The sequence below is a fragment of the Pan troglodytes genome, chromosome 15, assembly GCF_028858775.2.
Source record: "Pan troglodytes isolate AG18354 chromosome 15, NHGRI_mPanTro3-v2.0_pri, whole genome shotgun sequence".
NCBI lineage: Eukaryota > Metazoa > Chordata > Mammalia > Primates > Hominidae > Pan > Pan troglodytes.
Genome location: NC_072413.2, coordinates 22580982 through 22608939, shown reverse-complemented (window position 1 = coordinate 22608939; position 27958 = coordinate 22580982). Strand labels below are relative to the sequence as shown.

At 50.6% G+C, this 27958-nt stretch overlaps 4 protein-coding genes and 1 long non-coding RNA gene across 13 annotated transcripts in view; 2 read left to right on the top strand and 3 right to left on the bottom strand.

Moving 5' to 3' along the window:
• Positions 1-52: 52 nt before the first annotated feature.
• LTB4R2 (leukotriene B4 receptor 2) lies at positions 53-7278 on the bottom strand. Of its 3 annotated transcripts, none has more exons than XM_016925930.3 (3): positions 7141-7278; positions 2683-2719; positions 53-2283 (listed from the first exon to the last, which is right to left on the bottom strand). In XM_016925930.3, exons 1-3 carry the CDS (start codon positions 7172-7174, stop codon positions 1197-1199), a joined length of 1158 nt encoding a protein of 385 aa, XP_016781419.1. In that variant the 5' UTR covers positions 7175-7278; the 3' UTR covers positions 53-1196. The 3 variants fall into 3 exon arrangements, with proteins under 3 accessions (XP_016781419.1, XP_063649341.1, XP_016781420.1); XM_063793271.1 differs by having other exon boundaries at positions 2683-2767; positions 7141-7270; XM_016925931.3 differs by lacking the exon at positions 2683-2719 and having other exon boundaries at positions 7141-7228.
• On the bottom strand, positions 4831-13193 carry NOP9 (NOP9 nucleolar protein). 2 transcript variants are annotated; one of them, XM_009427596.5, is made up of 10 exons: positions 12809-13193; positions 12158-12601; positions 11288-11440; positions 10904-11045; positions 10586-10778; positions 9796-9936; positions 9153-9278; positions 8733-8969; positions 8410-8515; positions 4831-8070 (listed from the first exon to the last, which is right to left on the bottom strand). In XM_009427596.5, exons 1-10 carry the CDS (start codon positions 13053-13055, stop codon positions 7913-7915), a joined length of 1947 nt encoding a protein of 648 aa, XP_009425871.3. In that variant the 5' UTR covers positions 13056-13193; the 3' UTR covers positions 4831-7912. The 2 variants fall into 2 exon arrangements, with proteins under 2 accessions (XP_009425871.3, XP_522808.4); XM_522808.8 differs by having other exon boundaries at positions 11288-11398.
• On the top strand, positions 5086-7821 carry CIDEB (cell death inducing DFFA like effector b). Its single transcript, XM_009427595.4, has 5 exons — positions 5086-5186; positions 5489-5633; positions 6485-6634; positions 6871-7061; positions 7243-7821. Exons 1-5 carry the CDS (start codon positions 5146-5148, stop codon positions 7373-7375), a joined length of 660 nt encoding a protein of 219 aa, XP_009425870.1. The 5' UTR covers positions 5086-5145; the 3' UTR covers positions 7376-7821.
• DHRS1 (dehydrogenase/reductase 1) lies at positions 13178-22459 on the top strand. The gene is made up of 9 exons (XM_509871.9): positions 13178-13429; positions 13876-14049; positions 16145-16288; positions 16438-16517; positions 20245-20377; positions 20699-20845; positions 21415-21484; positions 21840-21920; positions 22064-22459. The coding sequence occupies exons 2-9, from the start codon at positions 13900-13902 to the stop codon at positions 22198-22200; spliced, it is 942 nt and encodes a 313-aa protein (XP_509871.5). The 5' UTR covers positions 13178-13429; positions 13876-13899; the 3' UTR covers positions 22201-22459.
• LOC104001983 (uncharacterized) overlaps positions 14156-27958 on the bottom strand; it is a 27798-nt gene continuing 13995 nt past the window's right edge. For 2 of the 6 annotated variants that reach the window (XR_010151076.1, XR_010151078.1), the window contains 5 exons: positions 21233-21331; positions 20942-21001; positions 20677-20831; positions 20429-20592; positions 14156-14393 (listed from right to left, as the gene is read on the bottom strand). This is a non-coding gene — a long non-coding RNA (uncharacterized LOC104001983). Of the gene's footprint in view, positions 14394-20428; positions 20593-20676; positions 20893-20941; positions 21042-21232; positions 21332-27958 lie in introns of all 6 variants that reach the window. The other 4 variants (XR_010151075.1, XR_010151077.1, XR_010151079.1 and 1 more) reach the window with 3 other exon arrangements.

Below are 27958 nucleotides of genomic sequence, written 5' to 3'. Positions count from 1 at the left end.
GGGTAGCCACTTGAGCGGCCAACCATCTCAGTTTGTTGGGAAACCGGCAGGGCTGGGACAAGGAGTTTTCAGTGCTTAAACTGGGAAAGTCCCAGGCCAACTGGGATGAGCTGGTCACCTTAGTGACCACAGATGTGTACTTGTGGATGTCCCCTGAAAAGAATCCCATTCTACATCCCCCAATCAAAGGGGTCAGGATCTAGAACCGTTTTTAGACCTAGATAAGGATTCCAAAAGGTGGGGGCAGAGAAGTATTGGGGAACGGGCTAGGAATAGCTAGCAGCATCTTAGAAGGAGCCCAGACTTGGCAAAGAGAAAAAGAATATGTGGCACTTCTCTGAAAAATTATTCCTGTCCTCTAAATATTCCTGCCATTCCTCATACCCCGATGGCCAACCTCCAAACTTCCCGACTGAGTGCTTGCTCCTGGCTCCTTTTCACGTCAGGTGGCCTTTGCAGGGAGGATCAGATGGTCAGGGGGCAAGGTAAGTCTCAGACTCCCAGGGCCCCTACACCACTGTCCACTCCTTGTGTGCCTGTCTCACACTCACTGGACCAAACACAAGACAGGCAGGAAAACTTCCTTTTCAAACCCCACAGATTCATTTTCCCCTTCAGAGCCATTTCCTCCTCAGAGGCTTTTATAAGCCTCAGAGAATGGATCCCATTCCTACCCCTCATCCAAGCTCCCATACCTCTCCTTCCATTTTCTCCTTTATTTCCAGAGTGGTTCTATGGGTTGGCCTGTGGAACCAGGGCACCTGGGCTGAGGAGGGCAGGTCAAGATGCCACTGAAGGCTGGCACTGCCCAGCCTGGCTTGACCCAGCAGGGAACTAGGTGGCTTCAGTACAACTCAGGCATGAAGAACCACCAGGGGAAGCACACTTAAGTCATCATCTAATGGCTTCCCAGTGTATTTCACAATAACAGCTATTGGCAACAAGTAAGCAATGCTGGCACATGGGTACATGCCAACTTGCAAGCACACAATAGTCCTTAACAGGGACCATCACCACCCTCATAATCCCTCAGTTTGGAGGAGCCTGGGCCTGCCCCAAGTGTATAGTAATCCTACCCAGCCAGATCCAAACTCTAGTCAAAGAAGGGTCCCCAAATGCCCCAGAACACTGACCTCCGGAGGGTGGGTGGGGGGTGGAAAGGGACAGGGAAGGGCAGCAGGTTGTAGGGTCTGGTGTCAAAGGTCCCATTCCGGACCGTCCTTCTCCATCCCACCCCCCGGGTCTCCATTGCCGCGGCCCTGCCCCACCACTTTCAGCTGAGGGGTAGTTCGGAGCTCCATGGTCCCCTCCCTAGAGCGGCCGCCCCCTCGGGCCTCCCCAGAGCCTTCGAAGAGCCGCGTGAGGAAACGGGGACCTGCCCGGGGCAGCAGATCTCCAGCGGTGAAGACGTAGAGCACCGGGTTGACGCTAGAACTGAAGAAGGCCAAGGCCGTAGTTCCCGCTCGCGCCGCCTGGCCGGCTCCGCCCAGCTTCGCCAAGGCCCCTTCCGGTGGAGCCAGCGCTGCGACCGCCTGCAGAAGGTTGACTGCGTGGTAGGGGGCCCAGAGCAAGCCGAAGGCAAGCACGATGGCGCTCACCAGCCGGCCCACCCGCGCCCCGTGCCGCCCGGAGCCCCAGCGGGCGCCCCGCAGCCGTGCCAGCGTCACGCTGTAGCAGCCGAGCATCAGCCCGAAAGGAAGCACGAAGGCGGTCAGAGTCTCCAGGCTCAGGTGGGCGGCGGCGTGGACCGGCGACGGGTGGCACAGCTGGCATACGCGGTCCCTCCACAGGTGGCGGTAGACGGCGGCCGGGACGGCGAGCAACAGGGCGGCCAGCCAGACGGCCAGCAGCAGGCGGCGGGCCAGGGCCGGGCTGCGCAGCCGAGGCGCCAGGAAGGGGCGGGTGACTGCGAGGCAGCGCTGCAGGCTGAGCAGGCCGGTGAGCAGCACGCTGGCGTACATGCTGAGCGCGCACACGTAGTACACCGCCTTGCAGCCCGCCTGGCCCAGCGGCCAGGCCTGCCCCGTCAGGAAGGCCACAAAGAGCGGCGTGAGCAGCAGCACCGCGCCGTCGGCCAGCGCCAGGTGCAGCACAAGCGTGGCCGCCAGCGGTCGCCCCCGTGCAGGCCGCCAGCCCGCCAAGCTCCACACCACGAAGCCGTTGCCGGGCAGCCCCAGCAGCGCCGCCAGCAGCAGGAAGGCTGTGCCTGTGGCCCGCGAAGTCTTCCAGCTCAGCAGTGTCTCGTTCCCTGGGGGACGGTAGCAGACCGACATCCTTCTGGGCCTACAGGTGGGTGGAAGGCGCCACAGAGGGCGTTCAGGGGTGGGGCAAAACCCCCCCTGTGATGCCCGATGAGAAGGCGCCATGCCTCCTCCTTACTTCCCTGCAGCCTGCCTCTTTTCTGCCTGGGAGTCCTGACTTCCACGAGGACCCAGACCCCACCTCAAACACAACTCCTTCTTGGAACCCAGATCCCCTGCTCCCAGTCAGTTGACCTGCCCCACTCCTGGCCTCCTTCCCAGAGCTCAGTGGTAAACAGGCATAAAGTCCTCACCCCAGGCTGTCACTATCTCTACCACCACTCCTCTAGTCTGGCCCCTCCTCCTTTGTCCAGCCCCATTCTAGCACATCTGGGCAAAACTGGATGGTGGGGTGTAAAGGGACGTGCACAGATCTACTTACCAAGCTGGGAGCAAGCAGGATTGGGGGCCTGGAGAAGCTGAAAGGTTAAGCAGCAGTGGGCGAGGTGCCTACTCCTGTCCTGTGCCTATCACATTTGCAGAGGTTAAGGCAAGAATGGGGAGGGACAAGATGAGGCTCATCCTGGGCCTCTCCTGGGGCCCCTCCCTCACTCTGCTCCTTCCCATCACCAACGCACCCAGGCGTCCAGGCATGTGAGAGCCTGCCTTGCCAGGAAACAGCACAAGCTGAAGTGGGGCAGATTCCCTGGCGGTGGAAGGAAATAGGAGGACTCTGCTGAATCCTGGTCCTGCTTCTGTTCTCATCCCTCCCCCAGCTCTGGCCCCAATCCTCCCAGCCCACCTTCTGCAGTGTGTATGTTGCCTGGTCTCTCTGGCCTGCAGAGGTGACCCAAACAACTCAGTCCCCCACCTGCCTTATCTTTGCCTGTTTCCAGTCTCCTGGTCCGGCTGAGCCCCTGGCCTCCTACCTCCTCCCACCTCTTGCCTCAGGCCCTGCCCCAGTCACTCCACCCTCAGGGCTCTCACCGGGCTGTCAATGACAGCTTTTCCATGTAAGGCATGGTGCTAGGTTCCAGGAGGAACAGGGGATGCATGGAGGCATAATGGTTAGGGAGTCATGACACACAACCATGAAGAGGCCCCATTACCAGGCTGCACCAGGATACAAGACAAGAAAGGAAAGGATGAGTAGGGACATACTAAGAAGCAGCCCTCTCTTCTTGGAAAAGTCAAGCAAAACTTGGAAATGAAGAGATTTGAGGGGGGCCTGGCAGATGGATAGAGCTGGGGGAAGGGAAAAGAAAGGCCTCTGCTCAAGTAACAGCCAGAACTTGAGGTTGCTTGGGGAGGGCACCAGGAGCACTGTCTTAGTTTGGGTTCTTCCAAAGCAGAGCTTGAGCTAAGGGCTTGGGTACAGGTGATCCTGTATTCTTGAGCTAAGGGCTTGGGTACAGGTGATCCTGTATTCTTGAGCTAAGGGCTTGGGTACAGGTGATCTTGTATTCTTCAGCTAAGGGCTTGGGTACAGGTGATCCTGTATTTGGGAGGTTAACTCAGGAAGTGAGGGCATAAGGTAAAACAAGAGAGAGTAAAGCCATTAAGAGTATGTTAAGTCCCTTCACTAGGCCTTGGGAACCTCTGAGAAAAGTATAGATTGCCCAAGACAAAAGATTGGCAGGGTGATCAGTCCAAAGCATTTATTAGGAGAATGTACTTAATGAGTGGGCTACAGCGTATCCTCACAACAGACAGTGAGAGAGAGTTGTTCTACCTGGGTATATCCAAAACAAGGGGATCAGGGTATGGAGTTTACGAGGGTTCAAGGTATTTGGTTCAGGGCCAGGGCCAGTTTTTTTCAGTGTTTTGGGCAACAACCTGAATACCTTTTCAAGGCTCTGGCTTGGGCTCAAGCCTGTAGGGGAAATGCAGCTGGCCAGGTCACAGGGCAATCAAGTTACTCTGTGTTTGTCAGGACACAGAAAAAAAGTGGGGAAGCTGGGGGACCCTACAAGGATCCTTGGCAGGAAAGCAGGGATTGTGTTCATTTGAGGGTTTCACTGTCAGTGAGAGTCTCAGCTTCCATGCAACCATCCATCACGGCTGCAACTGAAATCAGAGCTGGGACACAGCGCACCAGAAGCTAAAGTCTTGATGCCATCAAAGGACATCCCTGCCCCATTCACATCTCCGTCACGTCCACTAATTGGCAAAAGGAGAAAAGTGAGAGAAGATGAGCTAAGTGTGACTGCAGCAGGCAGCTCCGGAAAATGAAGCCAGAGCAGTGAGCCAGCCCCTCCTCCGACCAAGGAGGAAGGAAGGAGCAGGTAAGCAGGAAGGCCAGTGTCCCAGACAGGACCCTAATGATCCTGAATCCATGTATCAGGATCCATCCTCTCCTTACACCCTTCCTGGACACAGTCTCACCTCTCATTTTCCAAAGCCCTGCCATGCTGCCATCCCACTTCCCCACACTCTGCCCCGGGTTCCCTTTTCCTAAAGCTGCAGCTTATGGCTTCTCCAGTAGGTGGCAGCACACACAGAGCCACTCATAAACTGCAGCTTCTCAGAGCCTGAGAGCCAGAAACCGTCCCCAGAAATTCCCTCCATAGAAATAAAAAAACACCAGAAGTCACATTTCATCCTTTTACATGGTTCCCATCTACCCTCACAACACATGTCATCACCAAAGACACACATACAAGCTCCAATGGCTTTTGCCAGGCAATTCTTCCTCCAGGACCCCATCTGGCCCCTCCCTCATCCCTCCCCTTGGACTTTGCCCTTCTTACTGGCCAGGCAGGGGGGCCAGAGTCCAGGCTTGACTCATTCCCACCTTGTCCTGGGCTGAGATCCCAGGTTTGTAACAGAAAACACCACTAAAGCCCCAGCACAGGAGAGAACCACCCAGCCCAGAAGTTCCAGGGAAGGAACTCTCCGGTCCACCATGGAGTACCTCTCAGCTCTGAACCCCAGTGACTTACTCAGGTGACTGCTAACCCTCCACTCTACCCTCCACCTTTAGGGGATATAGGCAGGGCAACAATACTCCACTCAGCCCCTAGGAGACTAACCAGTACCCCTTCCTCTCCTGCTCCCCACTCCACAGTGGGCTTGTCAAGCTCCTGAGCCACCCGCCCCCACCTGCACTCCATGGTCTCTCCCTCATCCCTAATCGATAAACCTAGATCTCTCCCTCCCTAGCCCTCTAGCCACTCTACCCTCATCATGCCCTTTACACTCACCAAGCCCCTCCTCGCCCCTTCTTGACTTTTCTTCTCAACTACCAGGTCAGTATCTAATATAAGCTCGGAGTTTGGACGGAGGGTCTGGACCTCAGCTCCACCACCCCAGCGACCTTTCCGTGTCTGTGATCACAAGCGGACCATCCGGAAAGGCCTGACAGCTGCCACCCGCCAGGAGCTGCTAGCCAAAGTAAGTAGGCCAAGTTCCTCGGTTCCTATAGCAGGGGTAGCCAAGGGGCTCCACAACAGTGGCAACTTGTGATGATGGAGCAGAGGGCTGAAGTCACACAGCTGCCCCTCCCTCTGAGGGCTAAAAGCAGCGGAGTGGGCCTAATGAGCTCTGGTCAATTTGTTCATTTTCCACCTAGTGAGCTTTTCTATGGGAACCGGGGTTAGCAGGAGATAGGGAGAGTTCGAGGGACGGAATTCAGAAGCTAGTATGGAAAGGTGATTTGTGTGACAAATCAAGTTCAAATTCTGATTCTGCCACTTCCTGCCTGTCAAACCTTGGGAAGTTGTTCAACCTATCAAAACCTCAGTTTCTTCAACTATAAAAAGGCAATAATAATACATCACCTCCTAGGGTTGTTGAAAGGAGTAAGAGGATAATGTAGGTAAAGTCCTCATACCTGGCACAGAGTAAGGACTCAAAAAGGTTAAACACTATTACTGAAAACACTTCTGGAGAACTCTTGAGGGTGTGGGAAGTGAGATGCAGCATTGTAGATAAGACAGAAGGGTGGACTTCGTGAGAACCTGGCTTGCTTTCCAATTCCAAACCAGAAGTGACTTGGAGGGGAGCAAGGGGAGATGCCAATGACATGGTAGGAGCAAAGAGGAAAAAGGTCAGCCTCTAGCTAGGATCCCCCAAAAACTGAAGAACACGGAGAGCTGCAGCCTTTAGGAGGTATCAAAGTGCCGGAAAGTCAAGGTGGGACATCGACCAATGTCTAGAGCCAACTGATGGATGTTGGGCAGCTAAAGAGGGAAGGGGCATGGGATAAGACCTGCCCTTCCTTCTTGCTTCTTGCCATTGGGCAGGCATTGGAGACCCTACTGCTGAATGGAGTGCTAACCCTGGTGCTAGAGGAGGATGGAACTGCAGTGGACAGTGAGGACTTCTTCCAGCTGCTGGAGGATGACACGTGCCTGATGGTGTTGGAGTCTGGTCAGAGCTGGAGCCCTACAAGGGTAAGAGGCCTATACTGGGGCTGCTTCCAATGCCTGTCCTTTAGAGCTTTCCCGGGCTTCCTCTCTAGCTTAACCCTGATCCTGGGGACCAGGTGCAGGGGGAGTTGTGGAATTGTCAAGGATGTCACACAGTGGACAGAAAGTCCAAGCGAGGGAGGGTCTGACCCAGTGCTGATGGAGATTAGTGGTGGGTGTCTGGTATGAGGATCTACTGCACTGACAAGGGTGTCCTACAGAGTGGAGTGCTGTCATATGGCCTGGGACGGGAGAGGCCCAAGCACAGCAAGGACATCGCCCGCATCACCTTTGACGTGTACAAGCAAAACCCTCGAGACCTCTTTGGCAGCCTGAATGTCAAAGCCACATTCTACGGGCTCTACTCTATGAGTTGTGACTTTCAAGGACTTGGCCCAAAGAAAGTACTCAGGTCAGAAATCAACATGTCATACTGCCCCATCCCCTACAGTTGGATAGTCCCCATAATTCCTCCTCTTGCACCCACCTACCCCTAGTTAGCTCTTGCTTGTGGAAAGTCCTCATCTCCCAGCTTGATGGCTTCCTCCCAAGTTTTCCAAATCATCTGATTTCCTCTTGTCTCTGCCATTCAGGGAGCTCCTTCGTTGGACCTCCACACTGCTGCAAGGCCTGGGCCATATGTTGCTGGGAATTTCCTCCACCCTTCGTCATGCAGTGGAGGGGGCTGAGCAGTGGCAGCAGAAGGGCCGCCTCCATTCCTACTAAGGGGCTCTGAGCTTCTGCCCCCAGAATCATTCCAACCGACCCACTGCAAAGACTATGACAGCATCAAATTTCAGGACCTGCAGACAGTACAGGCTAGATAACTCACCCAATTTCCCCACTGTCCTCTGATCCCCTCGTGACAGAACCTTTCAGCATAACGCCTCACATCCCAAGTCTATACCCTTACCTGAAGAATGCTGTTCTTTCCTAGCCACCTTTCTAGCCTCCCACTTGCCCTGAAAGGCCAAGATCAAGATGTCCCCCAGGCATCTTGATCCCAGCCTGACTGCTGCTACATCTAATCCCCTACCAATGCCTCCTGTCCCTAAACTCCCCAGCATACTGATGACAGCCCTCTCTGACTTTACCTTGAGATCTGTCTTCATACCCTTCCCCTCAAACTAACAAAAACATTTCCAATAAAAATATCAAATATTTACCACTAAGACTTCTGACTCCAATTTAAACCAGGAAAGGGATGGGGTGGATACCCCATTTTGCCCTCCCCCATCAACACCCAGTCCCAGATCCAAAGCCTCAGTCTTCAAGTATGGAGTTCAATGCCCGCCTCCGCTTGGCCACCGCACCCTGCTGCTGTTCCCAAGCCTCTCGCCGCTTTAGGAAGGTAGTCAAGGCCACATTTCGAGCCACATGGTGGCCGAAAGGGTCTCTTATCAGCTCCTGGTTCTGCTCCCCTGCAAAGGGAACCACTCATGTTTAGTACTACCATGCTCAAAGACAGACTCTACCTGAGGTAAAGATCCCTCCATTTCCCCCAGACCCTGGGACTGCCACTGGGATAAAGTGAACACTTCACTTTCCAAAGAACAGAAGTCAGAGGGCAGGGTGAGGGCAGAGGACTACACAATCAGTCAGCGGGAGGGAAGGGGAAAGCAGACTGCTAAGAACCCATGAGCAAGACCACCCTTTGGAACTAAAGACTGTTGAATTTCAGTAGACTTCCCAGCTACCCAGTGATCTGGAGTAAGAGAGGGGAGAGTCTGGAAACATCAAAGAGAGGGGCTGGTACTCACCGAGCTCAGCAGCAATTTCCTTCCGGGCCCTCAAGGCTGCTCCACTCCAGATGGCATCTAGCACACGGCTGCCATGGCGACTACAGGCCAGAGCCACATATTGTCCCTGTATGGAGACAAGCAAAGTAGGTCTCCCTAGCAAAATCCACAAAAGTGTATTTTGGAGGCTTGTGGAGAGTGAATTTTCTGAAGAGTTTAAGGGCTGAATTAAAATAGTCTAGGAATTACATAGCCTTTTTGAGTCTGAAGGTACAGTCCAGGGAAAGCTCATATTCTCTAAATGGATGATGGTGGGGAATCAAGGCAAAAGCCAGAAATCTAACCTTTAGGTTCTGCAGCACACGGCGGCGCAGCTTGCGCGTCACAGAGGGGCTGGTCAGGATGGCATCGAGCACATGAGAGCCAGCGGGACTTTGGGCCAGGGACAGAAGCTGTGGTCCCGTCAAGGCACCCAGACTTCGAAGTACAAGACCAGGAGTGGAGAAGTGCAGCAGATGCTGGAGCAGTAGAGACCCAAGGACTGTCACATCCCCCAAGGCTCTGGCTGCGGCCACTGCCACCTGGCAGTGCAGAGATAGGAAATTAGGAGGCACCAACAAGCCAGGTGGATGAGCCCATCCCCAGAAAACTGCCACCTCCACCTGGATGAAGTCACCACTCTCACCTCAGAAGTCAGACGCTTGCTAAACCCTGGGAGGCCTGGCTCCCAATTAGTCACTGGCTTGGCCTCTCCCCTGCCTCACCTGGTGCTCTGCAGGCACTGCCCCCTCCTCCTCCGTCAGTCCATAGTACACCTCATAAGCCATCAAAGTGGCAAAGAGAGGCACACAGGCCGCTTGCCGGGATGAGGGCTCTGCACAGTGGAATGCCTAAAGGAGAAGACAAAATATGATGAACCTGAGAACTTCTCCGTCCCTAACCTCAACTTTAAGGGAACACCTTCAGGAAAGGAAAGAAGGCCCAACTCCACAAGAATGTGAGCTCCATGAAAGCAGATGTCATGCCTTGCTGTATCCCCAGCCTCTATCACATACAGGGGTGAATAAATGTTTATCCCTTAAATAAACTTTTCTCTTAGTTCTGGGAGACAATTTTTGTTCCAGGACTGTGAAATAACATTTGGCCTCAGCCAGGCGCGGTGAGCTGAGATTGCGCCATTGCACTCCAGCCTGGGCAACAAGAGCAAAACTCTGTCTCAAAAAAAAAAAAAAAAATTAGCTGGGTATGGTGGCGGGCACCTATAGGCCTCATTTTCCCCCATTCCTGTGAACTCCTTGGGCATTAGACTTCCTGAGTCCAGAGGTACAAAAACTTAAGATTAGATAAGTCCTAACAGGTAGAAGTTGAACTGAGGGCATAAACAGATTGTGGGTAATATCCACTCACCTCCAACAAGAGCTGTAGGACCTTGGCTTGGTAGGCCCCAACTCTGCGACAGGCCCCCACCAGGGCAATGACTACCCCTGGGTGGCCCTGGGCCAATACAGCTTCCAAGACAGGGCTCAGCTCCTCAAACACAGGGGACAGCTGATGGGAAACATGGAATGTAACTTTGGCATTCTGGTAATGGCGGACCACATTATTCAGAGAAATCTTCCCAACGAAAACAACTAAAAATGCTAGATAAAACATAAAAAGCATTGCCAGTATCAGGACTTTTGTTTGGCTAGATAAGGCCCAGGATAAGGGGGCAGTCTTAGAGGTGCCACCTCACAGGAAGGAACTTTAAGTGGCTCTTCCCTATGTGTAAGGGAGCACTAGGAGCAAGGGGAGACTAAAATTAAACTGCACTTCCACTCTAACACCCAATGCATGAGACCACAGGGAAGCCCACCTTAGTCCTAAGCAGCAAAGGAAAAGAGAAGCTATGGCAACAGCTCTAGCACTCATGTGGGCTTATAGCCAAGTACCAGAGTCTGGGTGGGCCATGGAACCTCAAGCTGTAAACCTGAATAAAGCCAGTCTCTTGCTGGTCCTCATACCTGAGAGAAGTCAAAACAAATCCTCACTAGAAGGTGGGCACCTTTATCCTAAGCTCTGGAAAACCTCAAAGAATAGCTTTTCAAGGGCAATGGCCAGCACAATGTCAAAGGTATATAGAGGCAGACAGACCATAAAATAAGGTCCAGTGATCAAGAATTAGCAGAAACAGATCCAGCTCAGGTTTCCAACTCACCAGCTCAGGGGTAGTGACTGCATCCAGTAAGCGCTGCAAAGGGAAGTTGGCAATGGGATGTGCAGCCAGGGTCTGCAGCTGCCCCTGCAAGTGCTCCTCAAAGAGGCTCTGGAGTCTTGGGGGCTCCAACACCAGCAGGACCTGCTCCAGGAGTCTGGAACTTGTCTGATCTCGGAGAAATAGCAGTAGGGGACTAGGGACAAGAAGGGCATCAGGCAGTCTTAACTCCATTTCATGCAAAATACAGTTGCACTACATCACCTCATTCATTTCACACAGCCCCGCCAACTTGGGTCGATCCTGAGGCCCTGACCATACCTGCCATCTACTGAGGAACTGCGAGTACTCAGGTAGCCAATCACAGCATTGCAGAGATGAGCGCAAAACTGGGGAAGTTTGCGGTGTAAAACCTGTAAAGCCACTTGAAGACAGAAGCTGGAGATCTTATCAGTGGTAAACACTGTGGAGAGAGGGCAGAAATAAAGCAGCTTTCTCAAAATCCAGACAACCTGCGTAACCTCAAACTTTAGGCAACAAGATACAGGGCACTATGGACACAAAGGGACTATACAAAGTGCTTTGAACATCAAACCAGACCAGGTTTGAAAAGAAGAGGAATAACCTGATGTAAGGGCCTTGCTTGGTGGTAAGATGACCTCCAGAAAAGTAGATACGAGACCATCCTCCTACTTCCCTCCTTACCTGCAATGTCCTTCAGAAAGGAGGAGCTCAGGTCCTGAAGGCGATTCAAAAAGGTTTCAGGGACTTCAAAATCAGCTGGCTTACATTCCTGAGCTGGGGTCTTCTGTGCTTCTGAAGGAAGATTAAGAACATGTGCAGTGGGGAGATCACAAACTGCCATCCAGGAGAGAAAAATTCCATAGATGAACAAGGTCCGCTTGGAGATGCAGAACAGATGTAGTACAACTAAATGTCTCTTCTGGATGACTGAACTGAGACTACATTTCTGTCTTAATTTTTCTAAGAAACTTCAACCAGCTTCCCCATGGTCCACAGAAGACAGTTCAACCTCCTCAGCCAGGTATTCAAGGCATTCCAAAATAAAGCCTCATTTAAACTCGCTAACTTTATTTCCCAGTTTTTCAAAATGTGGATCACAGCTCAAGACTGTACCATGAAATCAAGTTAGTGGTCTCAACTAGCATTTTTTTTTAATGAAATAGAGCAGAATAGTTTTGAAAAGGAAAAAAAAATAACAGAGTGGGCTGCATGTAGTAAGGGTATTGTTTCCTGAACTTTTGCTTGAGTCCAGTGTGTATGTTACTTTTGCGTAAGTCCATTTGTATATTAAGTCATGCTTAAAAAAAAAAAAAATTTCTCCTCCTGCGTCCATTCTAATAGCCTTCCCCAAACACAACTGTACATCCCTACCTCTGGGCCTCCGCACACACTAATCTTTGGCTTGCTAAGCCCTGTTCAGATTAGGACAGGTCAAGCTAATTCTTCCAGGTCAAGCTCCCCCATGAAGACTTACTCTTCTGTTTACTGTCTCATTCTGAACTTTCTAAATTCTTCTTCCCCCTAGGTCCACTTTCCTCTTGTAATACTTACCAGATGATTGGGAACCACGGGGCCTGGCTCTCTCAGACTCCAGAATAGTCCCTCCTAACACCTGAAGCAGAGTTCTGACCACGAAGCTGCCATGTGTGTCTCCACAGTAGACAAGAAAATCATCACACACCTCAGCGGCTAGTCCCAGGACCAGCTCCTCCAGGGTCTCCGTGGGACCATCCTTTCCATCCTCCTCCTCCTCCTCCTCCGCAGCACTCCCCAGCAATCGAGGGAGCTGTAGCAAAGCACTTTGTAATACATGGACCCCGCATCGGTGACAGGCCACAGTGCGCAAGTTAGAGCGCAGAGCAGCCCATACGCGACAAAGCGGTTTCAAGGGACTGAATCCCAACAGTTCCTGCAGCATCTCACTGCCAGCCCTGTTCGTGGACAAAGCTAGGGCCTGAGTCTCTACTTCCTTCATAATATTGTGCACCATCAGATCTGGAAAAGTGAAGAAAGACACACTTTGAAGAGACTTAGTAGAGAATACAGTTATGTACCCTCGCTTAACCAAGGGTCGTGGGTCGGAGGCCGAGGAAGAGGACATGGGAAATGAAACTAAGTCCCCACGCCCTGCCGACCCTAGAAAGTTTCCTTGCCTGCCCTGGATTTGATGCTCTTGGTCTAAACCCCGAAGTTGCTGCCTACCTCGTTCTTCCCCAGTCTCGGGAGCCTCTTTCAATGCTGACAGCGCCCGGCGGAAATATCCCAGAGCTTCCGGGCTCAGGTGCGGGTGCGAATCTGGAGCCGGCTCCGAGCGCCCATCCGGAGGCGGCCAGGGTTGCCGCTTACGGCCTGGTAAGGGGCGCCCCGACCCCTTGGCCCCGCGCCCCCGTTTGCCACCAGCTGGGAACCGGCGCCCCACCTTGTGTGGAGAGCGCGGACCCTGCCCCATGTGTGCTTCGCGACCTGTCCGGCTGCAAAAGCTTCCTTAACTGCGGACGGACCTTCGACGTCGCCAAGCGTGCGCCTTACCCAGACAAAGTTTAGAAACCCGGGCGCGCTCCTGACGCACCTACTACGTCATAGTTCCGCGCCGCCCCAGCCGGGCGGGGTGGGTGTGTCACCCAGATCGCTCCGCCCCCATCCGCAGGTTCTAACTTTGGCCCGGGACTCTGCCCCTCGACCTCAGCACAGAATCGCCCCGGGTCCTACTACAGAATCAATCCTTGAACACTGCCTCCACGTCGCCGGCTCAATCTGGGCCAGAACCCAGACTTCCACCGCAGCCCCGCAATCTGCAGACCTCAGCGGCAGCGCAGGTGGCAGGTAAGCGGCACACGCTCGTCCCACTTAGGGCTTAGGATCTCCAGGCTTCGCGCTCATCCCCGGCCCGGAAGCTGCGCCTCTGGCTCAGCCGGACTGAGTCAGGCCAGGGACCGGAGCTTCAGATAGCCCAGGACTCTGCGTGGACGCGCCCCGAGGGGCTGCCGCGCCAGATTCCCCCATCCAGGCAGCCACACTCAGAGGGTCGTAGTAGTTGTTCACCTCTGGACAGTCCCACTCAGCCCCTTCTTCACTCTCTGGGCCTCCCAAAAGACAGCCTTGTCCTCAGGCCCGCACCCAGTTGTCAGCCTCTGACTCCTCTCCCCTCAAAGGATTCTTACCTTGGCTCCTCCTCTTAGCCCTAGTGAGGTTCCCCCCTACCCCCCAACCTCGCCCCAGCACACACACAGTCTCCAGGCTTCCCTCAGAGTAAGTCTTTGCTTCCACAGACCTTCCTCCTTTGCCTGTGAGTCATGGCAGCTCCCATGAATGGCCAAGTGTGTGTGGTGACTGGTGCCTCCAGGGGTATTGGCCGTGGCATTGCCTTGCAGCTCTGCAAAGCAGGCGCCACAGTTTACATCACTGGCCGCCATCTGGACACCCTTCGCGTTGTTGCTCAGGAGGTGAGTGCTTCCTCTGGGACCACAGTTGCAGAAACCACCCGAGAGAGCCCTTCCACTTAACAGCTCCCTTTCCTAATCCCTTACCTGAAACTATAATACTACTCAACAAGATGTGAATATTTATTCAAAGTGGAAATTAAAAACCCCGTAAATAACTTCAGGTAAGGTAGAATTTTGCCGCCAAGTGAGTTTTATGAAAAAACTTTGTGTTTGAGCCAGCCATGGTGGCACGTTCCTGCAGTCCCAGCAGCTACTCCGGAGGCTGAGGCAGGAGAATCGCTTGAGCCTAGGAGTTGAGCCATGATCACACCACTGCACTCCAGTCTAGACGACACAGGGAGACACTGTATTAAAAAAAAAAAGAAAGAAAAGAAAAGAAAAGAAAGAAAAGTAAAAAACTTTTTGTTTGAGAGCAGAGATTTTGGAATTGCAACTAAAGGGTTGTGGACCTGTGCTTTCCTCTATTTCAGGCAAGACTTTATTGAACTGCACATTTTTTACTTATTTACTAGACTTCAGTTAAATCAATATTTGAGTATCCATGATTTGCTAGGCATTGGTAAACCACTGAAGTTACCAAGACTAATAAAATCTAATTTCTGCTCTTCAGAGATTCAGTCCATGGTGGAGTACAGTGGCTCATGCCTGTAGTCCCAGCACTTTGGGTGGCCAAGGCAGCAAGATCACTTGAGGCCAGCAGTTGGAGACCAGTCTGGGCAACATAGCTAGACCCAGTCTCTACAAAAAATATTTTTTAAATAATTAGCTAGGCACGGTGGCCTGCACCTGTAGTACCATCTACTTGGGAGGCTGAGGCAGGAGGATCGTTTGAGCCCAGGAGTTCGAGGTTGCAGTGAGCTATGATTGCACCACTGCACTCCAGCCTGGTGACAGTGAGACCCTGTCTCTAAAAAAAAAAATTAAAATTAAAAATGAAGATAGATTCCAACAGGAAGTCAGGTACAGAAAGCAGTCACTTCAATGTAATGTGAATATGGTAAATTATAAGAGGGAGATATGCACAGAATACTCTAGGGGTGTTGGGGAGCATCCAGATGACATAGGAGAGTGGCTAGGGAAAGTGGTTTGGGAAAGCGTCCTGGAGGAGGTAGGTGGTTCTTGAACTGAGTTTTGAAAGGTAAGAATTAGGTAAAGGAAGTTAGGAAAAGCATTCCAGCAGAGGGAGCTCCATAAGCATAGGGACGCTGTGTGAAAGAGTAGATGTGTGAGATAATGCAAGGGAAGAGTAGTGAGTGAGACGCTGGAGAGGAAAGAGTGGGTCTTGGAAGACCCTAATAGAGAACTCAGGCTTCATTCTCTAAGAGATGGAGATCCAGTTAGGAGATTTTGAACAGGGTTTGTGTTTTAGATAGGTCATACTGGCTGGATTATGAAGAATTAATTTAAGGCAGACAGACTGGAGGTCAGGTGGGTCGTTGGGAGGCATTGCAGTAGTTCAGGCAAGGCGGGTAATAGGCGGGGACCCAGAGCATAAATTTGGAGAATAGGAGGATTGTTCTTAGATAAGGGACTCTTCTTCCTCTGAAGTTGGAGGTTTGTGGGCATTTGTAGAGAGTGAGACAGACCAGGAAGTAGAAATCATTCATGGCTGATAGCTTTGGTTTTTTTCAGTTACCAAGCAGGAGCATTGGTGGAGTGAGGGTAAGACAGCTGGGACTGAGTAGAGGTTTTAGGTGAGTAGTATAGGGTGGGAGCTAAGGGCATGAGAGATGGAAATGACCACAACAAGGAAAAGGATGCTTACTCATTTCTCAAGAACAGACTCCATGCCTCACTTGTTCTTACCCTCTACTTGCAAAGTACAATGCTGTGCACATGGTGGGCCTCAGTAAATGTTTGTAGATTATTAAAACTTACATGGCAATTCACCTTGCTCTGTGGTGGCGAGGCCTATCATTCCTGAAACTACTCAAACAGACACCAGAGGGCAGCGTTGCCTGCCATGTTGCCTCTGCAGCAGGCTCTCCTAGGATTGATTGTCTTCTCAGTTCTCAAGCCCACTTTTGGTTGGGGAGTTTTGTCATGACTCACACCCATGTGTGAATGTGAGCTCATATCCCCTGTCCTACTCCAGGCACAATCCCTCGGGGGCCGATGTGTGCCTGTGGTGTGCGATTCAAGCCAGGAGAGTGAAGTGCGAAGCCTGTTTGAGCAAGTGGATCGGGAACAGCAAGGGCGTCTAGATGTGCTGGTCAACAACGCTTATGCAGGGGTCCAGGTACCCTTTGAACTTTGTTCCCAACTCCACATTTCTGACCTCCCCCTCAGACCCCTGCATCTTCATCCCCACTCATTGTCCCTTCCATTACCCAGCCCCTCACACCTCCCTACCTTCAGATCATTCATCACCCTCCCTGTGCCTTCCAGACGATCCTGAACACCAGGAATAAGGCATTCTGGGAAACCCCTGCCTCCATGTGGGATGATATCAACAACGTCGGACTCAGGTGGGTGCTCCACTGCCAGGACCCATGTTCCCTCACTCACTTAGCCAACTCGACGGCCAGGCCTTTCCTTACATGCCCTCTCCTTTTCCCTCTGGCCTCCCCCATCTCTTTCTTCTCCCTTCCATTCCATTTGTCCCACTTACCTCTGGAGAAGTTCCATCCAGGTGAGTCTGTACCTGAGAATGTCAACTCTGTCAGTAATTTTCATTGGAACAAGCCCTTGGCCTCTCTCCTGCCTCACTCTCTGCCCATCCAAATGCAAGACCCAGAAGGGAGGAAGCCTCCTCCTCTCAGTAATGCGCACAGCCTGTAGTCTATACTTTCAAAATGGTTAGAGGGAGAAATTGTTTTATTTTAGACTGGGAGAAGCTTAAGAAGAAGGAGCGAACACCAATGCTGTTTAGTCTCCACATCCTCACTCCACACCCACAGGCAAGGGCACTGCCGGGTCAGAGTTGGGAGAGCAGGTATATCACTGGGTCACACAGGGTCATTTAGCCCAGGAGTGAGATGAAACACAGCATTTAGAATTCGCCTAGCATAATGCACACCAGTTATGCCTCTGTTACTGTTGGAATGATGTTACACTCTCATATAATCAAGTCATGCCTGATGGATGTGATCAGTCACCTGTGGGAGTAACCACGAGATTATCAGCAAATCTGTGACTAAAGCATGTAAGAACACCCACCGCTCCAATTTTGGTACTCTGGTAACAATCCCAAGGAAGCAGGATTAGAATGCAATTGTGATTTCCAAAGTGGAAGGAAGATCATTAGGACAGAGGAGGATGGTGAGGCCAAAGGCAAGAAAGGGACACCTTAAGAGCTGGAAATTGGCCAGTGTTCATGACCATAGCCTCCAAAGAGAGGTGCCTTCCACACCCTCATCTCTTGCTGGCCAGGGTTTTGACCCTGAAGCAGAGATTCAAGGCAGAGGCCCAGACCCTCGACCTTGGGCCCTGATGAATTATCCAAGGTAAAGGCCCCTTGATGAGCCCCTGACAGCCCCCCAGCACCTCCTGCCCACCCATTCCCCATGCGCATTTACTGCCTTTCCTCTGTATTACCTTGGGCTGCACTTTCCTTTAAAACTATAACTCTACTTGTTTTCATTTGGAAGGTCCTAATTCTTTCCCTATGCAAAAGAAATTTATTCTGGTTACCAAGTTATGTGTGTGTTACTTTTTTTAAATATGGAAAAAATCTGAAGACCAGTATAATCTTATTCCCCTCAATGCCATCCCTTGCTCTCTTGCCTGATATATAGCTACTATTAATAGCCTGGCATACATTCTTTCAGATTTTTCATGTAAATATCTCTCATTCTTTTTAATACTTGTACGTATTCTATTGGGAGGATGTATGATCATTTATTTCTCTAATCCCTTATTTGTTGCAGCAGTGGAATTCTTAGATCAAAGAATATGTACTTCCCTTAGGTTATAGAGACTGTGGGAAAAACAGAAAAAAAGAAAAGAAAACAAGGAATATGTACTTTTTAAAGATTTAATAAATATTATCAAGCTGTCCTACAAAAAGACCCTACCAATTTTTTATATCAAGACAATGAAGGGGAATATGTGTTTCCCCATGTCCTCTACCACACCAGGCAGCGTCAGCTCATGCACTCAGGCAAGCTTTGTTACTATAATAAGCCGAAAATATATAAAGGGGTTTTAATTCATACTTCTTCCACTATTTGTCAGGTTGAACTTTTTTTCCCCTTTGTTTATTGGCTCTTTGTTCTTTTGTAAATCATCTTTGACTTTCGCATTAATTTATAAGAGATCACTGTGAAACAAATGACTTTGGCATTTATTTTACAAATATTTTTCCCAATTTATCACTCATTTTTCACATGCATACTCCCCCCGCTCGTCTGTTGTTGTTGTTGTTGTTGTTGTTTTGAGGTGGAATCTTGCTCTGTCACCCAGGCTACAGTGCAGTATGCAATCTCAGCTCACTGCAACCTCTGCCTCCTGGGTTCAAGCGATTCTCATACCTCAACCTCCCGAGTAGCTGGGATTACAGGCACCTGCCACCACGCCTGGCTAATTTTTGTATTTTTAGTAGAGAACGGGGTTTCACCATGTTGGCTGGGCTGGTCTCGAACCCCTGATCTCAAGTGATCTACCCACCTCAGCCTCCCAAAGTGTTGGGATTATAGGCATGAGCCACCATACTCAGCCTCGCCCTGCTCTTTATATACACAGAAATATACATGTATCTTTGTATTTGTGTGTGTATGTGTGTGTATCTTAATTTTAAGTCAAATCTGTCAGTCTTTTATAGTTTCTATCTTGGTGTGATGCTAAGAAAAGCCTTTCCCCCCTCAAGTTTATAAACACATTTGATCATGTTTTCTTTCAGTACTTCTGTGCTTTCATTTTTTATATTTAAATATTTGATCCTTTTAGGCTTAATTTTAAAATAATAAATGAGGCAGAGACCCAATTCCCCTAACTCAAATAACTGGTCAGTTGTCCCAAATGATCCAACTTTCCCCCATTGATTTGACAGGTTCCTTTTGTAATACATTGCATTCTCACATACACTTGTATCTAATTATTCTCTGTTTTGTTTCATTGACTTATCAGTCTACTGTTACATCTGTACTGCATTCTTTTAACTATTATGTCTTGTACATTTTAATTTATTTTATTTTATTTTTTAGAGATGGGGTCTTGCTGTGTTGGCCAGGCTGGTCTCAAACTCCTGACCTCAAGCAATTCTCCCATCTCAGCCTCCCAAAATGCTGGGATTACAGGCATAAGCCACCATGCCTGGCCCCTGTGCATTTTAATATGGGTGACAGCAGGGGTAGGGAAAGCAATCCCCCTCACCCACAAGACATTAGTCTTTTTAGTCCTTTTTTCAGAATTTTCCTGGCTGTTCTCTTTCTTTTTATTTATTTATTTTTATTTATTTATTTATTTTTGAGACAATCTCACTCTGTCAGCCAGGCTAGAGTGCAATGGCACAATCTCAGCTTGCTGCAACCTCCGCCTCCTGGGCTCAAGAGAGCCTCCTGCCTCAGGCTCCCGAGTAGCTGGGACTATAGGCACGCACCACCACACCTGGCTAATTTTTGTATTTTTAGTACAGATGGGGTTTCACCACGTTGGCCAGGCTGGTCTCAAACTCCTGAGCTCAAGTGATCTGCCCCCCTCACCTCCCAAAGTGCTGGGATTGCAGGCGTGAGCCACCGTGCCCAGCTTTTCTGGCTGTTCTCACGTTTATTCTTCTCATTGAGCTTTAGATTATTTTATCAATTCCTCCAAAAGGTCTTATTGAGATATAATCCAATTTGACTGAATCTATGGATTGATTTACATAGAAATGATGATTTACATGTCAGTTCTTAGCTTTGAAAGATTTTGTCTGTACTTATTGTCATGGTTTTATAGTTTTTCTATGTAGACACTATACATTTCTTAAGTTTTCTCCCCCTGAACAATTTTGTTTGTAATTGTTATTGTGACAGGGCTCTTGCCTTCCATTTCTTCTTCCAAAGATTGCTGTTTCTCATCTGTCAGTGGTTATTTTGACCAGTTTTCCTCTCAGAATATGGCCTCAAGCCCCTAATTCCTCAGGTCGCTAACCCACCCTATGTAGCCTTCCTAGTGGACAACAAGCACCAGAAGGCAGGGGAAGCTGCCAGAGGCTGTGGCACCCAGGCCAGCACTAACACGGTTCATTCCTTCTTCCCTTGCCCCACCTTCTAGAGGCCACTACTTTTGCTCAGTGTATGGGGCACGGCTGATGGTACCGGCTGGCCGGGGGCTCATCGTGGTCATCTCCTCCCCAGGAAGCCTGCAGTATATGTTCAACGTCCCCTATGGTGTGGGCAAAGCTGCGGTGAGGACCCAGTGGCATAGGAGCTGAGGAGGTAAAAGACAGTGATGGTACCTATAGCTCAGGAGGTACAATCCCCAGTGGTCAGAATGGTAAGGCTGGCTCCTCTCAGCTCCTCCTCTGCCTCATCCATGGACAGTTCCTTTGCTTGTGCTCCTCTCGGTTGGCTAGAGTAGGCATCACACTGTGGAGCGTGGGCAGCTGAGACCTTGGGGCTCCTGGGAAGGACAGGGTGGGTGGAGCATTCACAGTAGAAGCAGAGAGGGCAGGGCAGGAAAGTGACATGGCTAGGTGGCTCTTACCCTGCCTTCCGCCTCTCCACAGTGTGACAAGCTGGCTGCTGACTGTGCCCACGAGCTGCGGCGCCATGGGGTCAGCTGTGTGTCTCTGTGGCCAGGGATTGTGCAGACAGAACTGCTGAAGGAGCATATGGCAAAGGAGGAGGTCCTGCAGGATTCTGTGTTGAAGCAGGTTGGCAAGGGGAGGGCGAAGGAAGCAGAGAACAGGGGAGTCGGCCTCTGCATCCTCAATAACAAGACAATAACAAGATCAGATACTCCCACTCACCAGGTGCTTACTGTGGCAGGTGCAGGGCTGAGCATGGGACACACATTATTTCCTTTAATCCTGTAAGGGAGATACCAGCTCCATTCTACAGATGGCAAAACTGAAACCCAGAGAGGTTTAGAAACTTGTTGAAGGTCACATATGTCCTAAGTGGAAAGGCTGTCTAGCTCCAAAGACCATGCACTTGACCCCCACACCAGCTAGCTTAGAAGGTCCAAACACTATTTGGCACTACCAGATCCTTCCACTTAGCAAAGACAGCAGATCCTGGTGCCAGGGCACAGGGCTCACCTGGATGTGGGGAGGAGTGGCTCTGGCACCTGCCAGTACTTTGGGTCCTACAGGCCCTGCTTGAGGTCTTTGGCCTCTTTGGTCTTTGGTCTTTTTCTCCTGGAACAGAAGTTGAAATGGGGAGGAGACTTGGGCAGTGCTCTTGGAAATTAACCCTTCACTTCTCTGCCCCTGTGTTTCAGTTCAAATCAGCCTTCTCATCTGCGGAAACCACAGAATTGAGTGGCAAATGTGTGGTGGCTTTGGCAACAGGTGAAGTTTGGGGGCAGCTGGTAATAAGAAAGGGCATGGAGGATGTGTAGTGCGGTAGCATCCAGTGCCCAGATCTGGCTCGGGAGTTGGTTGAGGAACATGTCATTCTTTTCTCTGCTTTTTGAGGCCCAAGGGGTCAGCATTCCCAGTTTGAGGTCTGAGAGCCTTAGGAGCAGGCTCCTGGGAAGTGTGGAAAAAGTCCAAGGCCCAAGAGCCTTCCTAGGAACAGAAAGAAAGAGTTCTCCAGGGATCCTGAGCTCCAGGGCTCTCAGCAGTGCCCTGTCCAACCGGGCCCAAACCTTGTCACTCTGCATACTCCCCTGCCTGCCATCTCCACCTGTCTGTGTGCCCGCAGATCCCAATATCCTGAGCCTGAGTGGTAAGGTGCTGCCATCCTGTGACCTTGCTCGACGCTATGGCCTTCGGGATGTGGACGGTGAGGACCCTGGCGCAGCAGCCAGCCTTGACTGCTGTTCCCTCTGTTCCCTGCCCACTCCTCCCTCGGTCTCTCCAGCCAAGGTGAGGGTATCTGAGGAGTGGGAAATGAGAATCTAATCCTCCTCCTCCTGTTGTTCCCAGGCCGCCCTGTCCAAGACTATTTGTCTTTGAGCTCTGTTCTCTCACACGTGTCCGGCCTGGGCTGGCTGGCCTCCTACTTGCCCTCCTTCCTCCGTGTGCCCAAGTGGATTATTGCCCTCTACACTAGCAAGTTCTAACCCTCCTGGTCTGACACCACGTCTGTTTGTCTTCTCATTTGGGCTTGGTGGTTTGTCCTATCTCAATGAAACAGCAGCCTTTCTTGCTTACCCATACCCTTGATATGAAGAGAAGCCCTCTGCTGTGTGTCCGCGGTGAGTTCTGGGGTGCGCCTAGGTCCTTTCTTTGTGCCTTGGTTTTCCTTGTCCTTCTTTTTACTTTTTGCCTTAGTATTGAAAAATGCTCTTGGAGCTAATAAAAATCTCATTTCTCTTTCAATGTGTTTTTGACTGCTGATTCTGTGCTCAGCAACATGTTAACTATTTGGGAGAAAGACTCAAAGATGTATAAATGTGAAGCTTCTCAAGGGGTTCTGCCCCAGGACAAGACCCCTTTCCTCCAGATCTGTTCCTGCTCTGCCCTGCAAGACCTGTTTCCCATGCCCCAGCTGAGGAGCAGAGTCGCTCCACAGCTAGAAGCGGGCACATCCAGTCTCACACTGGTTTTCCACCCCCATTCCACCATCTCTTCAGGGATGCCTGCTACCTTCTAGCTGGGCCTGATCTCTGGCTGAGGCCCAGTCCAGCAAAGGCAGATTCCTTGGTGTTCATGATTTCCTGGAACTTGGGGAGAAGGTACTGCCTGAATCCAAGTGAGGGACAGAGGAATAGCTGTGACACCAACAACTCTCATCCTTCCTCTCGGGATGGTTCTACCTGAATTGCTTTCTGCAGAACTAATTGCATGAGCCCTATAGAGCTGCCTTGCCTATGCAAGAGGCTGTCCTAGCCTGAGGCAAGGCAATGGGGTGTGTTCCTAAGAGGAGCCAAGGGCTATTCTGAGGGAACCTTCCACCCGACAGCCTAGATAACCATCCAAAGTGATGGGATGGCTGCCATAAATCAGAGAAACATAAATCATTTTACTTATTCAAAATCTTCAGAGTGAGAGCTGAGGCTTCCCCAGGCTGCCCACAAGATCGGCAGAAGTCTTCCTGTGGCTTTCTGGGGACCGTCCCCAGTTACTGTTCCAGTGGTAAGTGGAGTGGCTCACCAGCTTCTGAGAGCTTCTGATGCACATCTCTTCTAAGTCCTCATTCAGTGATTGCATGTGGTGTCTTGAATCAGCCATGGCGACAGTACATGTCCCATGGAAGTCCACAAATGCTACCAATCAAGGCTTTCTTTTAGAGAGAGGGCTGGCTTATCAGTACGTGACTGGTATAGAACCTTTGGAACTGTGTGCCTAAATGCCACCATTTGCTGTGGCAGCAGATCACAGTGATCAGATTTCCTCAGCACCTGCTCACCCTCTTCCACTTACCAGCCTAAATTCCTGTTATCTCCTGAGGTTGATGAGCACAGGCAGTTGCCTATGTGGTATAAAAAGAAGATGGGCCTCAGGACCACCTCCAGCCTTCCACAGCCATCATTAAAATCCACCAACGGGGCTGGGTGTAGTAGTTTACACCTGTAATCTCAGTCCTTGGGAGGTTGAGGAAGGTGGATCGCTTGAGCCCAGAAGTTTGAGACCAACCTGGGCAACATAGGGAGATCCCATCTCTACAAAACAATTTTTTAAAGAATAGCTGGGGCCGGGCGCAATGGCTCACGCCTATAATCCCAGCACTTTGGGAGGCCAAGGCGGGTGGATCACGAGGTCAGGAGATCGAGACCATCCTGGCTAACATGATGAAACCTCGTCTCTACTAAAAATACAAAGAAAAAAAATTAGCTGGGCGTGGTGGCGGGTGTCTGTAGTCCTAGCTACTCGGGAGGCTGAGGCAGGAGAATGGCATGAACCCACCTCCCGGGAGGTTGCAGTGAGCCGAGATCGTGCCACTGCACTCCAGCCTGGGTGACTGAGCAAGACTCCATCTAAAAAAAAAAAAAAAATTAGCTGGGCGTGGTGGAATGCACCTGTGGTCCCAGCTACTCAGGAGGCTAAGGTGGGAGGATTTGGTGAGCGTGATCACGCCACTACACTCCAGCCTGAGCAACAGAGTGAGACCCAGTCTCAAAAAAACAAAAAACAAACAAACAAAAACCACCATTGGAACAAAACTTTCCATGATGGCATTGTCTCCTAAAGTCTCAAGATATTATGAGGGAAGCATGGACTTCAAACTCATATAAACTGTCATGCAAATCCTGACTCCACCACTTTGAGAATTAAATGAAATAATATATATAAAGCACCAAGCAATACATAACCATCGAAATAGTCAATTCCTGGTCGGGCACGGTGGCTCACGCCTATAATCCCAGCACTTTGGGAGGCTGACGCAGGCAGATCACGAGGCCAGGAGTTCGAGACCAGCCTGGCCAACATGGTGAAACCCCATCTCTAATTAAAAATACAAAAACTAGCCAGGCATGGTGGAGCATGCCTCTAATCCCAGCTACTCGGGAGGCTGAGGCAGGAGAATCGCTTGAACCCGGGAGGCAGAGGTTGCAGTGAGCAGAGATTGTGCCACTGCACTCCAGCCTGGGCAACAGTGTGAGACTCCATCTCAAAAAAAAAAAAAAATTGTCAATTCCTTCTCTCAACAAATAAATCTAACAGCCTGCTCTGCACCAGGCACCATTCTTGGCTTCAGGATAGAACAGAGAGCAAGACAGACCAGGCCCCCGCCCACAAAAGACTTTCATTTCAGCCATGGGAGATTTTAGAAGTCATCTAGACCTTCCATTTATTGAAGGCAGTGAGTGAACTGGGACCCCAGGAGTCCATAAGATGTGGAGTAAGACCTCGGTCCTGGTATCCCAAGAAACCAGAAGGAATAGTGCTATTCACAGCAGACCACTGTGCTTCTCTCTGACGAGTTTCAGTCATCTTAGAAACATAAGCCACAGAGTACACCACCCAAGGGAATGGCACGTGAACAGTCACTTTTGATTGAAGATAGAAGAGATTCAGGATGTGAGAAGCCTGACATTAGAGAGCACTAGGACATTTTGGGGAATCAATACTCATTCAAAGACATTTGTTTTTTGAAACTCTCTGCCCAGCCCCATGCAAGACACCAGGGAAGACTAGTTGAATTTGGCTAGATGAGTGCTGCAGTAAACTACCCAGAGTGCCCTGAGGACACAGGAGGAAAGAAGCAGCATGCTTGGAGAACTGAGGAAGGGGGCGAGACTAACCAGACACATAAAGGATGGGCGAGGGGTGGAGGTGGGTTTTTTGTTTGTTTGTTTGTTTTTAAAGGCAGGTACTGAGACACAAAAGTAGCAGAACAGCTAGAAGTTTGATGTGGCTTAAATTTAGATTCAGTATGGAATACATTTCCAGAGAGAGAGTGGAGTAAAGATATATGACTGAGACTTAAATTGTGGGTGATAGGTTTCCACTGAGGATCCACCTTAGACCCTGAGTGATTTATGAAGTACTCCCAGGGAGACAAGTAAGCAGGGTTGGTGAAGCCAAGCACGAGCACCCTCTCAGCTGCAGAAAGCAGCTCTGGCATGATGCGAGGGAACAGCTTTGGTGTGTAAGGCCTCAGAATAGTTCCAGCCTGGGACAAGGTTTTTCTGGGCTTTTATTCCCACCAAAACTACCACCAGCAAATGGTGCTCAGTGACCACAGAGCAGTCACTGGGTACACTGCCACCCAGGGCAAAGCAGTCCAGGAGGCCAAAGGCAGTCCTCCAAGAAGGGCTGCAGGTGCCAGCCTTGAAAGCACAGAGTGGGGACCGGGCACGGTGACTCACACCTGTAATCCCAGCACTTTTGGGAGGCAGAGGCGGGTGGGTCACTTGAGGTCAGGCATTCGAGACCAGCTTGGCCAACATGGTGAAACCCCATCTGCACTAAAAATACAAAAATTAGCCTGGTGTGGTGGCGTGCACCTGTAATCCCAGCTTCTCAGGAAGCTGAGGCAGGAGGATCGCTTGAACCCGGGAGGCAGAGGTTGCAGTGAGCCGAGATTGCGCCACTACACTCCAGCCTGGGCAACAGAGCAAGACTCTGTCTAAAAATAAAAATAGGCCGGGCGCGATGGCTCACGCACACCTGTAATCCCAGCACTTTGGGAGGCCGAGACGGGCGGATCACGAGGTCAGGAGATCGAGACCATCCTGGCTAACATGGTGAAACCCCGACTCTACTAAAAATACAAAAAAATAGCTGGGCGTGGTGGCGGGCACCTGTAGTCCCAGCTACTCGGGAGGCTGAGGCAGGAGAATGGCGTGAACCTGGGAGGCAGAGCTTGCAGTGAGTCGAGATCGTGCCACTGCACTCCAGCCTGGGCGACAGAGCGAGACTCCGTCTCGAAAAAAATAAAAAAATAAATAAAATAAAAATAAAAAATAATAAAAGAAAGGACAGAGTGGGGTGTCATGCACAAAAATGGAAAAAGAAAATTCAAGGGGGATCTGGGCCGAGCATTAACACTGTCAGCTGCGGGAGGATTTAAGCAGAAACGTAAAATCATCAGATTTGAATTTTGGAAGTTCACTGGGGCTGAGGTATGGGGAGGATGGACTAGAGGGAGGAGAGAGGCAGACACCAGAGGAGTAGCCGGAAGGCTGGCCCGCTATCAGTATCCCTGGGATGTGATGCAGTGAAGGTGTGAGCAGACGAGACATTGTAGGAGGCAGAGTCAACAGACACCTGGGACTATTGTGGGACTGTGGTGGTGGTATCCCTGGCTTGAAGGATTCCATGAAATCAGCAACAGGCACAGAGAAAGAAAGAATGTGCCTGAGCAGTGAAGGAGAAGCCAGTGTGCCAGACGTAGCACTGATGGGGTACTGAGGGCCTGACCGAGATGCAGCCCGCCCCAACTGAGGCAAGTCGAGGTTCTTGGCTGGTCCCTGAAGACGCTTAATTCCTCAAAGGAGCCCAGGGAAAGAAGAAGAGATTTTTGTTTTGCATTGTTAATTTTTTTTTTTTTGACAGTTTATCTTTGTTGCCCAGGCTGCATGCAGTGGCATGATCTTGGCTCACAGCCACCTCCACCTCCCGGATTCAAGCAATTCTCATGCCTCAGCCTCCTGAGTAGCTGGGATTACAGGCGCCTGCCACCACGCCCAGCTAATTTTTTGTATTTTAGTAGAGACCGGGTTTCACCATCTTGCCCAGGCTGGTCTCAAACTTCTGAGCTCAGGCAATCTGCCTATCTCGGCCTCCCAAAGTACTAGGATTACAGGCATGTAATAAATTACCGTGCCCAGCCTGTTAATTTATATTTTTCAGAGGTAACACATTCACATGGCTCAGAATCCAAAAGGTATTGAAGGATGCACAGTGAAAAGTCTCCTTCTCATCCCTGCCCTCAGCCCAGAGGCAGCCAGTGCTACTGCATTCTTGGGTGGCCACAGAGACAGCCCATGCCTTACAAGCAAACATCTAAGATATTCAGAGAAGAGATTTGCTGCGTGCAAATCTGGGCCTCTTTCTCCAGCAGAGGGGTCATAATTTCCAGTCTGAGGCCCACTCTGGCCCTTGTGTCTAACACTTCTAAGTGCACCCAGAGCCCCCACCCCTTCCCAGGTCCTAATGCATCTGCTCCCACCACCAGAAACTTCCCTACCCCACCAACAGAGGGGGTAAGAGGAAAGTGTGACAGCTTAAATAGAGACTAATGACAGCAGAGAAGCAGTGTGAATGCCTAGAAGAGACCAGCCTGAGCGGCCTGGCCCAGCCCCGGTCTCCTCCAAGGATATGGACCCAAACATGGCTGTGAGATGCATGTCACACGGAGATGCCTCTTTCTAGAACAACTGCCCAAGGGTTGTGAGGTATCAAAATGAGGCTTTGGAGCCTCTATCCCCA